The sequence below is a fragment of the Erithacus rubecula genome (assembly GCF_903797595.1).
Source record: "Erithacus rubecula genome assembly, chromosome: Z".
NCBI classification, from domain to species: Eukaryota; Metazoa; Chordata; class Aves; order Passeriformes; family Muscicapidae; genus Erithacus; species Erithacus rubecula.
The window spans coordinates 14,135,966-14,153,812 of NC_136661.1; the positions used below are offsets into that span (position 1 = coordinate 14,135,966).

A 17,847-nucleotide genomic window follows, 5' to 3' on the forward strand; every position below is an offset into this window, starting at 1 on the left:
CCAATTTTTAACAAAATTTTGGGTTCAATATCCAATTGCAAATCTTCAGAGAATTTTTTCACAAGCAATCCACAGGCGCATTGTGCAAACTGCTGCAAGGTTTTCCAACATTTTGGGGATGGGAAGGAAGAAGAGGACAGCAAAACTGATGCTTGAAATGTTATTTCATATCCTTATACTGATAAGAGACATCAGAATTGTAGTCCACTGCTGTAAAACTCATTATGATTATATTCCCAAGGCCTTGTTATTTTAGAACAGCAGAATCTAGAACTTCGAGTAAGACGCAAGCAAGTACAGACTAGCTTGGAGAACAGGGGAGAGAAAAAAGGTTCAGAGTACTCAACACACCTTTGCAAAAAGCAAATTGAGCTGCTTCCCTGATCCATGGTATCCACCCTGGGAAAGGAAGAGTTTAACCTGTTCTTGGACTTGTTCCTCATCCAAATGCCAGCAATTTTCATCATCTATGCTAGCACCTGCTGTTGGGTCAGGAGCACCTGCAAACAGCAAGAAAAGAAATCATTATCTTCTATATGATGCAGAGAGGTTCTTGAGTCCAGGGGAGAGGACTACTGCAGAGGTTTCTGGATTTGTGTCTTCTCCTCTTTTGGATGCCTTGATTTTAATCTAAACAGTCTTTAAAACAGACTTAAATTTCTCTTTAGTAGTCTTAAGCACTTAGAAATGGCATAGTCTTTAGCACTACAAAAAGACATTTAAATACATAATATTCTCTTCTCTAACAAAACACTAGAATCAAGGTGAAGGTTTTTCTTCCCATCTCAGCAGCTATACTAGAATGATTTTACAAGAAAAATTGAGACTTTGAATTATATTTCTAACACTGTGATGTTAAAACCACTCTCCCCAAAACACCTGTTTAATTCCTGTACCTTCAGCAATCTTGCTCAGGTTTAAGTGACTGCTAGTGAGCGCTGCTATTGATGAACATGAGGAGAATCATCACCTTGGTGTCTCTGAGCTGTGATGGCTCTGCAAAGCTAAACAAAGAGTAAAAAAAATCCCCAAACAAATCCAAAGTCTTAAAGCAGTTAAGGCATTTCCATCATAAGTAAGAGCTACATATACTTAAGACCATGCTGCTTTCAGAAGAAGCATTTTTACATAGGCAATGTCATCAGCACAGAGTCAATTTAGAGCAACTCTACTTGAGTTCACCCAGTGTCAACTGAAATGACTAGATTCACATCCAGTAGCACTTTGGCCACAGATTGCCAAAACAACTTTTGCAGATCAGGCCAGTGACTTACTCTCTCAAAGCATGACTAAGTTAACTAAAACAAGCTCTTGCACCATCTAGTAAACCATACTTTCCTGAAGAATCCTGCACCTCCCATCGGACATTTTTTAAAAGGTCTTCAAACTGCACAGGCAGAAAAGTACTTATCTAGAGTACTGGACTCAGCTCAAGATGGTATCACTGTACCAGATATCAGTTCTTTTAAGCATGGTTGAGACTCAAGTTGACTTAACATTTTTATTTTGGACTTATCACAACCGCATAATCTTTACCTCAATTATGTTTTACAAAGATATTATAGAAATTGAATCATGTTACACAATCTCTCTCTTTGAAACCTATGTCCATGTTACCTCTGTAGAAAAACAAAGGAAATACTACCAGGAAAGGAAAATGACATCAATTCCTTAAAAGCTCAAGCATTAATTGCTTAAAAGCAGGTTTTTATAGAAATCCTGAAAACCTGAAAAACCAAAATAGCTACAACTCTACGACGCATAGGAAAAAACCCATTGATTCTATTGATTCAAGCCTTTCTTTCACAATTGCAGCTCTGCCATGAAAGTGAACCTTTTAAGTGGCCACAGGAAAAGCTGAACTCTTTATTCAATGTTTCAGAGGATCAGAGACATCCGTCTTATCTACAAATTGCTGAGACAGTAAACAAAAATATGTTCCAGCTCAGCAATTTCCTAAGCTGCCTCCAATTTCAGAGCCTAAGGCTGGGGACACTGCTGTATATATACACACATATACGTTTAATTAATAAGAAATTGTGTCTTTGCAGGTGTGAATAAACTCTCCTGCCTTCCACAGGAACACAACAGCATCTCAGAAGACAGGATGCAAACTCAAGATAACATAAAAACCAAGGAATGAAAAACCTGCTCTTCTGCAAATGCTTCAATCTTTAATGTATTAGTTTAAAGGTCTTTTGATTCTGTCAGCTACATGAAACACATACTGAGTAAGTCTTTGGTTGCAAAAAACAAGATAAAAAGGAAAATCAAGCCACGAGAATATACAGCGCAGCTGCTGTACAGAGCCAGGTTTGCAGTATCATCTTGCAAGTAGTTTAAATATTTCATTGCTCTAAAACAAAAAGAGAATGAAGAGGAACTATATACAAGCAACAGTACACAAAATACACTTATATTTGCTCCTTACTTCAATAGAGATCTATCTTCAAATAATCTTGGTATGGTTACTTCCAAACTGAATTTAAAATAGCCCAGTATTCCTCAGCTAAGCTTCCCTATTTAGAAGGTGAAAAAAAAAAAAAGCTTCTGCAACTGTTTACACTTTATCAAATGCTCACCTGTCATTTTGTGTTACAAGGTTAAAAAAGCAATACAGCTACCACAGATTCTTTAACAACAGGTTTCCTTTACAAAAATAGGTGTGCCTGCTACCCAGGGCCCACGAGCATTAACTTAACCAAGGCTACTCCTGCCAGTATGATCCCAAATACATCTTAAGCAGGAGCAAGTATCACTATACTCACACCACGTTACTTGCAAGCGGTTAGGCCAGACGACTGTAAAAACTGAAGATGCCAAGCCAAGGGTCTAAGCTCTACAGTGCACTTCAGCACAGTATACAGATACATACTGTACAGAGATACCTCAGAATGATTTTTTTCCTTACAAGATCTTACATAGATAACATTCAGTGTGAACAAAATTTTTAATTCTACAGAAATTTCAGTGTACATATAAGCAGCACCTGCTGCAGACTTCAGCAACAGCTGTGGCATGGGGACACGGTGTCTGATCAGCCACCTTCCCACCAAGGCAGCAGCCAGGCATTCTAGTGATGCTGCTAGAGAAGCCTCAGCACCTGCTGCCCATCATTCTCATTTTGGGGCCAAGGTATGACCATCTTCCACATCTGTCAACGAGGCTCTTCTCAAGTTCGCTAGGCTCACCTACAGTCAGGTGACTGATCGAGCCTGTTTCTTCTCCCACCCAAACAGATCATGGGTGGGATTTCTACACTGGCACTTCTCTTCTGAAAACACGGGACTGGGTGAGTAGGTAAGGAACTACCAGAACGAGCAAGAAGACAAAGCTGGCTTAGGGGCAGTAGCTGTCAGGAAGGCTCAGACTCAACACTGAATAGGCAGAGCCCAGGTTCAACCCCAGGCAGCAGCACAGCCCTGAACGGGCACAGCAAGGATTTGGCAGAAGTTTGGCTGTGGAGAGGAAAGGGAACATGGGCAGCCCTGAATTTAAATTCTGCAGGGCAGTTTGGTACCAAGCCTAAATCCTGTTTCCCACTTGTAACCTGAGAATAAGTGTTACTCACGTGCTTTAGGGAGATGTCATGAGGATAAATGAGCTCACATTTCAACTATGAAAGTAAAAGTACTGTATAATTATACTAATATTAAAATCTATAATTAAACTGTGTCAATTTACAGACACAAAATTAACATATTAATCTCATTCTCTCCAGCCTCTGGCTTTTTAAAATTCTGCCATGACAAACTAATCTTTGAAATACACTTTATATCACATACTTACTGTCAAATACAATAAATAAAGTATTTATAACCAGTATACAGACACAGCCGTGTATACTTACTCACACTCTTTTATTATAATTACTAAATTGCAATCTCAGCAGTCAAAGCAGGAATATTGTACACAACTGCTTTTTGACACTGAACAAATAATAGTATTTGAAAATAGGGTAGCAGCCTTCTATATTTAGGGTCATAGCAGGTTGTATGTTAAATATAATTAACTCTCAAGTTCTAAAAAACAGAAACATTTTAAAAATAAACACTTTGTTCATTTACATAGCAATTTAAAAGCAACTCCTTTGAAAATGAGCAACCACATCCAAGAACTGGTGCTGTACATGGAGAACTTAACCTTACAAAATAGAAGCAAGCAAGAAGCAATGACTAAAAATGGACTAAGAAGTTCTTATACTGCCAACTACTCAGGTGCAGATCAACAGGGTGATTGGGATAAAACAAGGCAAACTGAGTCCCTGATCCTTATTTCTGAAGTCGACTTCAAATAAAACCTTGCCAAATTATTCACTCATAGCCATCCCCACTGATATTTTCTTTGATTTTCTAATAAAAATGTCATTAACTTAAGTGTACAAATGAATTGTAGATCAGTTACATTTAATAAAATGTCATCCCATGGCAGCATTAAGGAGAAGATATGGAAAAATTATCACAAATAAAAAACATGACTTAATGAGCACTATGTGAAGGTGGAATTGAAGAAACCCAGCTAGAAACCAATGCTGCCATATGCTGATTCATAACAGAATAGTGATTGATTTTATAAACTTAGTACGCTTGAATTATTCTAAACAATAATTACATAAAACAGAAGATCATTAAAATATTGATTCAGAAATATTATTATTGCCTTTGAGTCCTCAAACGATTCCAAGCTTAGACATAAGTCACATAACTTCAGGACTTTTGGGAGAACTATTTAGCACCTGTTCTGCAGCTCACAGCACCAAAGGAAAAGAGCAAATGCTATGAAGCTGTCAGTGATAACAACACAAAGACAGGACAGGCTATGCTAAGTTGCTGAGGAAGGTTAATAAAAATCCCAACAAGTTTTTAAACTTCAAAAAATTCTGCATTCCCTCTGTACATACAGCCAAACATGCTGTATTATCTACTAACAAGATGTAACCTCTCCAGCTAAAATCTACATGCAACAAAAATCCACATCATCATATAGCACTAACTTTCAAAACTTACTTGCGCATGGCAGATAGAAGAACTTTATTGGCATAGATAAGCACACTTCAATTATTTCTCTTCCATGTCCTTTAACAAAATCTCACTATTTTCTATGCAACAAATTTTATATTTATGCCTAGAGTACCTGAAAAAAACTTTCCTAAAATATTAGTTTTATAAATTATTTTTTCATGATACTTGGTAGCTACCAAATTTTTTTTTTTTTTTTTTTTTTTACACATTCTATGACTTATTTTTGCTTGGGTATCTTAAACTTGTTTAGTTTTACCTACTCTTACTGCCTTTTCAGATCTGGCTCACCAAACAATTCTCATACTAAGCACTGAAGCACTTAACTTTCATTCTTCTTGAAAGGAAGAATGTAATTTTTTGTATTCTTCTTTTGTAACCAGACTCTCAAAATCAATTTTTCACTTCAGGCAGGGCCATGTGAAAGATTCCATAACTTTAAAAACAGTTTATGTTCTTGAACATTACACATTATTTTTACAAGCAGACCAGCAATACATTGTATTCATGTACAGTCATACCCTACTCTGCAATTTTCCACTAAAACCCCCATCATTCCAGTTAAATACATCAAGTACATCTAAACACATATTAACCTGCACCTCCAGACTGCCCCTTTGAACTTAGAAGTTATAGGAACAATATTAAATATTCTGAAATTTTCTTTGAAAGCTTTTTTTTGGTAAATGTTTTCTTCTTGAATGCCTCCTTCAGCACTGCTAATATACATTACAAATTAACATTTGCTGAGGATACACCCACACTTGCCTGGACAAATGCATTAAAAAAGTAGAGAAACAAGGTGCCTGTCCTTCACAGAAGATGAATGCACTTCAGCTGCTTCCTACCAGATCTTCCCTCTCATATTCGAGTTCATCTATACATGGGTCTGTACTAGCAAGTGCCTTTTATTGTGAGTTGGAGAATCAGAGAATGGCAGAAAGTCTAGAGAAATCTATGTAGTTCCTCCAAGAGCAGAGATTGCAACAGCAGCAGTAAACACTCAGGAAAAGAAACAGTATAGCTTAAAAGGCAAAAATTAAGTAGGTTTGCAGGGCTGTCCTTATACCAACACCAGTAGAGCTTTTTTCACTATGCACAACAATGATAATATGAAATTAATATGAAAATGGATCTTTCCTCTCTCCCTCCACACACGCCGCAGTTACTTTGCTATTTCGAACACAGTTTGGCATTCCAACCAATTTACCAAAGTGAAAGTTTCATAGCTATGAAAAGGAAGCTCTAAGATGACAAATCCAGCTGACAATCTGTTGTCATCCTGAATGCTCTCTTTCTAGACTACACTTTGTACTTGCTACAATGCTAAAGAAATTTAAAATTTACAGGGAGGAAAAAAACCTCAGCTAAGCAGGACCCAAAGCTACATCCAGCTTCCTCTGAGAGTATACTCAAATCAAAATCCAATGTGAATCCAGCAGTTCTGTAGTACAAACACCAGGGAAGGTATCAGTATTAATACATTCAGCTGTCTTCAGTCACGCACCAAAGAACTCCAGCTTTGAGATCATCAGGAACATTAACAGCTGTAACAGTGTCACATGAGAAAAATCAGAACACAGTATCTTCTCAAAATTAAGAGGCATTTTTGTGCTCTAAAAATATACAGAGCACTCTTGCAATCACCACCAAGTGAAAACAGCATGGCAAATACAGAAAAATATTCTCAATAAATCACTTGTCTTCCCTGAAGAAGTTAGCAACTAGCCAACGCATTCCTGTGATTTTAACAGCATCTTCTTATTTTTTTCCTGCAGTGAGGCTCAGTCATGAAGCAAGAAAGGATATTGTATCATTTGTGTCCACCAAGAAACTAAAAGGCATTAGTTATTATAAACCTGTGTCAATATAAGTCACTTTGCTAATTCCCCCAGTAACCTCCTGAAAGGTGGCCAGAGACAGTCATTGAATGCTGCATAACATGGAGTTTTGAGCAGATTAATCATTATCCAATTAGCTTTTTGTTTAAAGGAAAGCACTGATGTTCCATCTAATAATCTCTCTCATGAGCTGGCTCATAAGGAAGACAACTGTGGTCAAAGGTCTTCCAAGTCCCAGACCGTTCCATATAAATAAATACTATTCAAGAGCTGACTTTTTTGCATATAATTGAAAATACATGAAAATTAAAACTAGTACAGTGACCAGAGAGGAAAAAAAAAAGAAAAAAAAAAAAAAAGTTGTATATAGAATGACCCCAAAATTTAACTGCCACTAGGCAACACTGAAAAAAATTTCCTCATCCAACTCCAGATTCAGAATTTCTCTTAAACGAAGCTGTTTCAGGTGTTTCTGTGGCAGGTCTCCTCTACTTTCAACAGGCAAGTTTTTAGTCTCACTTATCTATACCTTCAAGTAGAATCCAAAATAATTTCTCTTCAAACACCAGTTCAGTGTGGTCAAACTGATCAAAGCAAGACAGTCTACAAAATAGGTTTGCTCTATAACTCAGTATTTGCAGCACAGGAGATATGATAGAGTAAATGGTGATCTTACATTCATCATCCTATGATATTAGAATGAGAAACATTTATTTTGGTTAATTTTCATAGTGTTTTTTTGTTCCCTTTATTATCTTCAATCTAAGGAATTTGATTACAGATCAAAATAACAGAATTAGGGTATGAATCCCAGAAGAACACTTCTCTGCAGAAGAGCTCACTTTTTCCTTAAAAGAACTATATAATTTTTTAGTATTATGAACATGAAAAGAAATTCTGACCATGGTTTTATGTGAGTCTGAGAGAACAAGCAGGAAACTACATAGTCTTTTACAACCCAGTCTCTTTGGTAATAGCAATTCATTTTCTTATGCTGCCTGGATCTTCTACTTTGGCTTTTGGCATTCTAGTAGAAAACAGTGACAGTTAATAAAGACATGCTGCAATCTCACTCACTAGGAAGACAGCAACACCTGTAAGAAACATTTCAGTTTTGTGGATAATTTAAAACTAACCTACTCAAATTCATTGTGAAATGTCATAAATGATCATCAATTTAGAACAAGAAACAGAAAACTTTTTGCTATTTTCAATGATGCAAATCTCAATTTCTCCAAAACTACTTAATATAATAATGAGCAATGAGATATTCTGACAGTAAGAAAATGGCTGACAAAGACTAACATGCCCATGATTAGTCTAATTTATAGACTTCACATTTATCAAGTCTGTAACAGCTTGTCATTTCTCTTACATTAGCCATAGTATAGCTAATACAGACATTTAAAACACCTCTCATTTGTGTCCCACCCCTGCCTTCCCCTTTTCTAATCACCCATGACTGCACCTTCTGCACCTCTCTCTAACCCTAATTCTTCCTTGCCCACTTAGCTCACTAATGTTCAGGTGGTTAATATCTCTCACATGGCACATGCTTTCAGCTCATAACATCTGAGCAAGTTCCTCTATTGCCTAATGCCTTGCCTCTCCTTGGGTTTCACTTTCTTTCCACTGTCACTATTACATTACATCACAACTGCCTTGCCTCTGGCCACATCCCCATAGCCCCCAATGTCAAAAAAGACCACTGCTTTTGAAATTCACTTTCTTGCAGCATCACCTGTCTGGACCTGTTAGGGTCACAGAAGCACAACAAGGAAGTTTAAGCTGCATATGAATCCTGTTATTAAAAAGACTTGGTTTTTTTGTGTATACTGTAACTAACACACACATGGTTTTCTTTATCTTAATATTAAGCATCTTGGTTCTGTTTGTATTGCAAATTCTTTGTCTGATAGTCATGCTTCAAATACTTAACACAAGACCTGTTTCTGTCGATGAAAAAAAAAAAGATATTTTTAGATATTAGGTAATTTATTCTTCCCCCCTAAAGGTGCCCTTGCACTTACAGCTCTGGCCACCTGAGAGGACATTTCTATCAGGTGACCCTACAGAAAAACAGGACTCTAATAAGCTAGCTGTGTCACCTTAAACCCACAACTACCCACTCTCAGTTCATCAGGGTCCATAAAAAAGCCATGTCAGAAGCCTCAAGCATCCTTTAACAAACACAGGTTGTTAACAGCAAAAAAAAAGCCACTAAAATCCTGTGCAGCTGAGAGCAGGAAAGACCAAGACCTTTGCTATGCTATAACAGCTGCGGCACTAATAGGAAAAAACTACCAAAATACAGTTTTTATGTTTCTTCTGATATGTATAAACCAAATCCCAAAGCTTAGAAGAACTATATTTAATGAATGAAAAAAACCAGAAACACCTACTTGCTTTTATGTTTTGCCATTAAAACAAAATTACACAACCAAAATGTCAGAAAACTAGTACAAAGAACAAAATAACAAGGCACCACTGGTAAGCTGACAAAAGAGTTCCATTAGCAATATGGCTATACAAAGAAACACCACTACTCAGTTTTTACCAACTATAAAACAAGCATGAAGCAAAGCAGAACTTATTAAATGAACTGTGAAGACATCAAGCTCATTGCTGATTAGTTCTTTTCTCTATTCCAAAGAGTACCATTTTATAAATATCTTAAAATGAAGGTTCAATACAAGAATCCTCTTTAGTAAACACCATTGCAGAATAATACAGCATGGAAGACAACCAAGCAGGTCACACTCCTAAATGTACAAAAAAGTTCAAAACCTATGAGGAAATGAAGCAAAAGGAAGGACAAGTATCAAACTCACCATGGACTTGATTGATTTCTGAATTCTGAGAAAGAATTTCATCTGCTAATTTTTGAGCAGTTGGCAAAACTTCTGTGTGGTGTACTGTGATCAAATACTGCACAAATTTTTGTAGTTGGTCTCTGTTCATTTGAAAGAGTGTCTCTGAAATGGGAAGATGCAGTTTGACCTGATCAGGCTTGCGGATCCGGTATAAAGAGAGAGCCACAACGTGGGCACAGTAAAATATGTCCTTGTTTCCACAGCTACAGGTCACTGAGGTAATCTTGCAACGATCAAAGCTGATAGCTACATTGCAAACAGTTTCTGGCTCCGATTGCATTGCAGGCTCTGTTACTGTACCACTCAAGTGGAAACCTGTGCAGGGAAAAAGAGAACTTAATGATATATGTAAAATACTATTTACCATTATCAAGAAAGTTTTGTTAATGAAAAATGATACATCTCGAAGAACTTGTTTTAATTAAAAATATGACTAATCCTTTCTTCCATACATACCTCTTTCATCTCCAATAAAATCAAAAGGGGAGTAAAACATTAGTTTACAAGCCCACTGCCATTCCACAACATTTATGGAAGTTTGACAGTGAGAGAACTGTTTATTTGGTAAATGACAGCTGCAAAAGCAGAGCGGCATCCCATCAAGACCAACAGGAAACTACTCAGTAAACTGGCAGGAATTTTCTAAACCCCCCCACCAGAGAGCCTGCAGCATCTACCAGCAAATTTAAGCATTCTCTCAATAAGTGAGAAGGAGGTAGTGCACTCTAGTGGCATGAGCTCAGGTCCTAGTCTCAACTGACTCACTGAGACAAGTCACACATCCTCTTTGCTTTCACCTCTCCCACCACCAAGCTCATGCTAAAGCTCACCATCCCCTAAGTGATCCAGGAGAAAGGCTATGTTTGTGCAGCATTTTGGACATGGAAACTGCTGCAGTTACCAACACACAGTATGTCAGACTTGTAACACTTTTGTAACAAGACACATATGCACTGTTCCAGATGCATATGCAGTCTTCATTATGGTCCTATGTTTCAATCAGCATAATAAAGCACAAGGCAAAAGAACTAGGTCTGAGTGTACTGTAAGAAGACATGGAGTACCCCAAGCAAGATGTCTCCTTCAGCAATATACCATGTGGCTGCACAGCACAAGATCTCAAATGCTGAACGTTCAATCTAAACCCACCCATCTATCCCACATGAAGGCCCAGGTTTGGCTCAAAATGCTTTATCCCTGAATAGCAGAAAAAGGGGATTCCTTTTCGATTTCACATTTACTTCAGCTCAAGCATTAAATCAGAGATGCAGATACAGGGCAATGAAACTGAATTTCTTATGTCATACCACCATTAGATTTGGAGAGTATATATAAAATCCAAAATAGATGCAAAGAAGGCGTCATACAATAAACACAAGAGAAACAATATAAACCCACACTCCCCCTAATGTCAAAAATTCATCTAGTACCCTTGAAATACCAAAGAAGTGTACTAAACATGAAGTTTAGACATGGGAGGAGAGGGGGAAGTAAAATATACATAATTCTAATCCAAAATGCTGTATCCCAAATAATTTTTAAAAAGCTCTTCACCTCACAGGAAACAAAGGAAAACCCCTTATTTTTTCCATTTGTTTATGCTGTATGTTTCAGAGGAGATTCTGCAGTCAGCATCACTGCAGTACACTCATACTCTACCCTGAAGAAGATCATACGCACACACTAACATTGACTTTGCCATGGGATGTTTCCCATGTAGTTGGGAGTCAAGGCTGAAGAGGCAGCCAGTGTAAAGTGCACAGAGAGGAAGGCAATGGATGAACAAGACCATGTTCAAGCAGTATGCTTGCTCCCACTCACCCCTTGTTGAGAGAAAGGGAGTTTAAGTACCCCTTACATCATGAGCTCCTTCCTCTGTCTTTCCTTTTGGTTTTTAAGTAGTTGTAACATGTTTCTTTAAGTGCCTTCTCTCAAAAAGAAAGGTTTTGTTAAAGTTTATGTATTTCTTATGTATCTTCTTATGTTTCTGTATTTCTTATATATTTGTAAAGTTATGTATTTCCAGTTCATTCCCAGTAAGTGTAAGCTGGATTGGTGTTCCCAAAGGAACTGCATGTGAGATTACTTTAATTCTACTTTCCTGTGAAGCACACATAAAAAAACCCCCATCTGTAGTCCATGAGCCAAGAAAAGTCTAATGCTTAAACACAGGAAGAGCCTGATCCTACTCCTTCCTACTCTTTGTAAACACCTCACCTTCTATTAATTACAGTAGAAAACCACCTAATTAAAGCTTTTCTAATAAACTGATGCAAAGTAATAATAAAACAGACCAACCAGCTACTCTAATAATATCATCACTTTTGATTTGCAAATATACATTGTTCAAGCATTTCAAAAAAGTTAAAACCCCCCTTGAAATTTGAAGGTCTCCAGAAATACTCTGAGTTAAGAGCAGGCCTGCCCTTAAATCCCTGCACTGCTCAGGTACCAACACAAGTCACGGCTCCTTCTCCTCTGAGGGCTTTTCATTAAGAACTCATGTTACAAGCAGCAAAATTTATAAACATTTAGAAACACAGATGCTGGTCTAAACAACGACTGCACTAATACAGTCACCTTAACCAATCCTTAACTTCCTGGGAGTTTAAACAAAAACACCTGCTGTTCTTGCAGGCTAAAGATGTAGCACCAGTGCATTAACTATTGCACCAGGACATGCATCCTACTTATGAAACCTTGTTTTTCTCCTCTTTATCTGTTTGCATTTTTTAAGAAATAAATCATTGTTAGTAAATATGACCTTTAAAAAGTATTAACCATACCACAAAACACAATTCAGGAAATTTCAGCTCAGAAGCACTAGTAAGGCTGTTGCAATTTAACCCACCAGAAATCAAATTACACCTTCACCACAGACCCTCAAAATTGGACATAGCTTTCATTTTTTTTAAAGTAACCATCTAATAAGAATGTAGCAGTTAAAAAGTTGATGCACTGTGCTTTGCTAGGAAGTTCACCAGCAGAAACTTACAGCCTGTCAAGAAGCAAGATGTTACACACTCCTGCAAAAACACAAAAGGAATCACCTATGTGGGGACCTGAAGAAAATTACATTTCATTAAGAGGTGCAAAGGGGCAGAAAAGTTCTCTTCAGCTAAAACCTGGAAGCCCTCACCCTAAACAAGTACTTCCAAAGGGAAAATTTCTCATTTAACTAAAGTTCCAGAATCTTTGCTAGAAATACTTATCCAAATATATTCTAAACAACTCCAAGAACAATGATATTTCAGTTTTTAAAGCACTGATTCATTATTAGCTAAACACAACAAAAGAGTTACAGGCAGAAAAGTGTGCTCATTACTGCCTACAGAAGCTATTTATAGAACAGGCACGTTCACCTTTTCCTTTAGCAGTAGCAGTTTGAAATGTTTTACTGTTCTCAAAACAGCATGTGATCAGTCACTCAAGCTTGGCTGACACGTCCAACACACAGAGGCTTTGCATTCTGAAAAAATGTGTTTAGAGTAGCAGTTGAAGCATTACTACAAAATATAAACTAAAACTCTTCCACAAAATTACATTGCTTCTATTGGACTTTCACTTCAAACACCTCAAATGTTATTTAATAGCCAATAAAATAGTGTTCTCAGCTGTCATACATTTGGAAGGGAAGTGTGCCAAAGTGCCATCAGGAAGAAAGCATTTAAAAGACTGTGATTTTTACAAAGCAACTTTTGCCAAAATCTGCTAGACAGCATTCAATCTGTTGACTAAATATATTCTGGGACTTTAAAACCACCTGGTAATTGGAAATTCACACTATTACAACGTAATATTTGCCAGCACAAGGATATATGTAAAAGCAAGTTCAAACTATAACACACTAAAGAGTAGAAAAAAAACCAATAAAACAGTGGCATGTGGAAAAGCAACAGGAGGTGGGCTTTTAGCTGCTCAAGTCAGAAGCAAATTTTGAAATAGTGAGTTTCACTATGTGACAGGATAAGTAGCAGAATTACTGCACCAAATAAGCATCATTAATGACATCTCATAAGCACTCATCGCTATAATGTCAGTGTTAAAAAGCATCATCCTCAATATGCCCAAGTCCAATGGGGCATTTTGGAAACATACAGACCAAAATGAACAAGCATTATCAGAAGTAGCCATGTAAAATGCTAGGGCTGGTGTGGTCTATGTCCACGTGTGTTCAGTCAAAAATTCCAGTGGCTAAAAAAACCAACAAACCAACAAAACAACAACCAAAACAAACAAAAAGCACCAAAAACTATTTTATGTTTGGGTGCACCTGCAGTTGAGGGATTTGATTAAAACACATCCACAGATCACCACTGGATATTGTTTATCTTTAACAGAAAATACAGAAATGTCAGAAATGGATTACAGTAACACCCCAAAGCTTAAAAAACGGTGCTCTAGATTAGCTTTCTGTCATGTGCCTTTTGAGAACACTGTCCATGCTTCATCCACTATGTACACATTCTCCTAAAATCAGGAAGTATACCACCAGCTGTATTTGGAAATTAATGTTCTCCTTAACACTAATTGACAGATTCTTTTCCCTTGTATACATACTGCTTGCTAGTCAGGAATACACAAGAGCTGCTTTACTTTCACAGAAGAGGCCAGCAGATTAAGTTACTTCTGGGAAAAAAAAAACATGGAAGAGCTTTTTCCGGGACTGGAGTAATTCAGGAAGACCTATGCAGTCATTTCCCCTGCATATAGCTTTACATTGGTTATCAGAATTGTATTCTCTGTCTTTAACAATCTCTACAGTAACTTGCAGGCCTATCAGCCAGCGTTTATTCAGGCTACTATACTACTTGGCAAATATATAATTACTGTGTAAATTGTAAATGCCTCTGTTTCATCTCACCTACCTAACAACAATAGACTGAAATGCTTCTGGTAGTTTCCAACCATGCCCATTAGCTCTTTTTTCATACTTACATCATTGGTTACATTTTTTTCTCCAAGACAAGCAAAAGTCTAAACCATGTTTAGCTCATTCAGATTTTGTCTTTTTAGAAGTAGTTTTCCTTTGCAATGGTAAAGTAGCATCCAACTTTCAATTCTGTCTGAACTTTGGAACACTTTAAGAACAGATCAACGACACACCTTGAAATTATTATGAAGTCAAAACTTTGCATGCCACCTTAGCCTGAAGCTAATTTTAACAACCTCTTCATAAAACAGAGAAAACATTTATTTCAAATGAAAAATACCAATCTTCCAGGCCTTCCAGCCCAAAGCTCCAAGTCTGACAACTGGTCAACTAATTATGTCTCTTAGACAAAGGCCTCCACTAACCCTCCAAGCCAAGTCTGATCATATGTCTGCTGCTCAAAAGCAGCCACACATGACTGCAACCCAAGCAGGAGTCATGGATGACAATGGATAAATCCATCCAGATTACTCTTCTCTAAAAAGAAGGAAAAGCTGTGCAAACAATAAATAGCACAGGAAAATGCCTTCCACTGTCCAAGAGCTGTATCAGATCTGGACTGGCTTAAGACAGATGCAGACTGAAACAGCTCACGCTGTCTAGAACAAAACATGCACCAAATGAACACAGCCTGAAGGGTCCCTCAAGGTTTCACTGCTATCCCTGCAGTTAAACAACTTGCAACCCACCCCACAGGAACACCATACACATTACAGAACAGCATTCTCATCAGCAAACCTCACAGCTTCAGATCACATCTCTGCAAAAACAATGCTGTGCTCACTTCAACTAATTTAATATAGTCAAGCCCATTTTAAGTGTTGGTAGAATGAGACTTTGTAGACAAATGGAAAGCAGCAAAATCTTGGTATAAGAAAGAGATATATTTAGAATGTCGTTTTCCAAACAGCAGTAACAGAGCTTTCCTCTAGCACAGTGATGCTCAAACTGTGATCTAGGATGTTGTGGCAAATTATGCTTATGGTTCACAAAGCAGAAGCAGAGATGACGCAGGCAAGTCTCTTCCATCATAGGCTAAACACAGTGACAAGAATCACTTAAACTGTGAATGTTGATAGTTTTGTGAAGTCACAGGTCTAGCAATCCACAGCTGCAGGTCACCCTCTCTCACATACACAAATCAAGTTTTTTTGTTGGTTCGTTGTTTGTTTTTTATTTTGATTTCATTTTCCATTTTTGCCATGTTGTTTTGTTTTTAAAGAGCAGCAGTCTGAAACAAAGGATGCTCCTGCATGCTACAATTTTAACAGCTCCTCTCTCAGTACCACACCTCCTGAGAGCACCAGCAAACAAAACAAAAAATCTCAGTGTGAGCCTGGAAAACCCAAAGCTGTCTGATAGCTCAGTACAGTTTACTGTGACAAACCATCAGACAGAAAATTTATTTATATATGTGACATTTTTCCTAATAATATAACCCAAAGAGATCACATGATAGCAATTCACCAAAACAAGAATGTGAGTCTTGAATAATATTCATAAAATGTGGGCAAATTAACATTTTGTGATTTACAATGCATGAAATATTGCAATCCTCAAACTTCTGAGGGAGGCTAGCTGAGGTGAGAGGAACTGCCTGGATCTGCCATACTGCTGCTTCTACAGCAAAACTGTGAAACCATAGTCATCAAAACTACTCTGATGCTGAATAAAAACTGGAAATAAATTTAAAATTAAGGCGAGAGAAACAAAAGGGTAACTAGCAATCAAGAAAGTTGCAAGAAGTGTGAGCTTTTAATGTACCATGATGTCCACATCATCTAGCTGATGTACATTTAAATGTTTAGGCAAATTTTAATAGAATATAAATGCAAGCCTGCATTACAGTCAAGTTTACATTTTTCCGTAACAAAGGCTAGAAACAAGAGGTTAGGAGAGATTACTAATCAACATTTAAACTTTGATAAATAAACCCTTACTGACAAACTTCACAGGCCCGTGTTTATTGCAAAGGGAAACGCCTGAGATGGGAAGATGTGCCAACAGTCTACAGGGAGCTGCACCTTGAGAATAACAGAGTGCCTAAGAACAAGGACTGATTACAACCATCTTCACAGGATCGGTGCAAAGATACGTGCTACGAGCTTTGGAGTGGGAATTCACTCCTGCTGGGATGGGGAAAAGCTGACATCTTTCCTGCAACCACCAGGCAGCAGAGGTTTCTCCCATAGCCTAAGGAATCCATCTCCCAAGGGGGTAGCACTTCAGCTTTTACTACAACTTTGGATTTTAAACTCATTTGCAGGGAGAAACTATTATTACTTTCTAGAGCACAAGTAAAATGTCACATATGAGAAAGTGACTGCAAAGTAAGAGCAACAAAGCGACTAAACCTCTCATTAAAATAGCCCTAAAGCCATACATACCAATAGGTTGGTCCTGCATTCAAAAAGGTAAGTATCCAGAGACTATCAGTTATTTTGAGCAACTCATAAGATGCCTTGTCTGTCAAATAGATAGAATGTGATTGTTTTTTAAAGTTGCTATTTACTGCTTTGCTGCTAACAGCAAAAGCTTTAGGCATCATGTCAACAGTTAAGGTTTACCTTCAACTACAAATCACCCATCTTCACAAAAGAAAATAACAGAAATTAAATTACCTGAAACTGAAGAAAACCTTCAGCAAGACCTACTCATTCAAAATGGGGAGGAAGAGGACAAACCCAGTCTAACAACTTTTTCTTTTTTAAATTCCCCTCCCAGTTCAACAAAATCTTTGCCCTATCCACATTCTTTACTGCTGCTACCACGTGTTCTTTGCTTATGTTAAGCTGTATCAGCCTCACTTTACTGTTCAAAGTTAGGGTTCATCCTAATTAGCAATGCATTAGCAGTACTTGTCTACGTGGCTTTTCAAGGACAAACTGAATTCAACTAACATAGGCCACAGAACAGCACAAACCTCAGCAGGGGATGTGGGAAAACAAGACGGAAAACCATGAAAATTACATCCTGTTTGACTCATTGCTTAATCATTAGGAAAAACTGCACTTTTTTCTTACTCACTTGGTAAAGACTTAATCAAATTTGTATTTTTTTACTGGAAATAGATAAAATCCTAAGAAGGAAGATGACAACAATCACTGATGTAAACCTGGAAAGAAATTTTTGAAATATTAGAAAATTACTACTTCCTGGAAAGACTGTGTCTGGATTTCCAC

At 37.4% G+C, this 17,847-nt stretch overlaps 1 protein-coding gene across 4 annotated transcripts in view; it reads right to left on the bottom strand.

Moving 5' to 3' along the window:
• Positions 1-17,847, bottom strand: part of ZSWIM6 (zinc finger SWIM-type containing 6) — a 103,019-nt gene that overhangs the window by 37,522 nt on the left and 47,650 nt on the right. For 2 of the 4 annotated variants that reach the window (XM_079330131.1, XM_079330133.1), the window contains exons 2-3: positions 9,691-10,047; positions 352-500 (exon numbers count right to left, since the gene is read on the bottom strand). The exons of 1 other annotated variant lie outside the window; for it this stretch is intronic. In XM_079330131.1, coding sequence (XP_079186257.1) covers positions 352-500; positions 9,691-10,047 — 506 coding nt within the window. The remainder of the gene's footprint in view (positions 1-351; positions 501-9,690; positions 10,048-17,847) is intronic. One more of the 4 variants, XM_079330132.1, reaches the window with a different exon arrangement.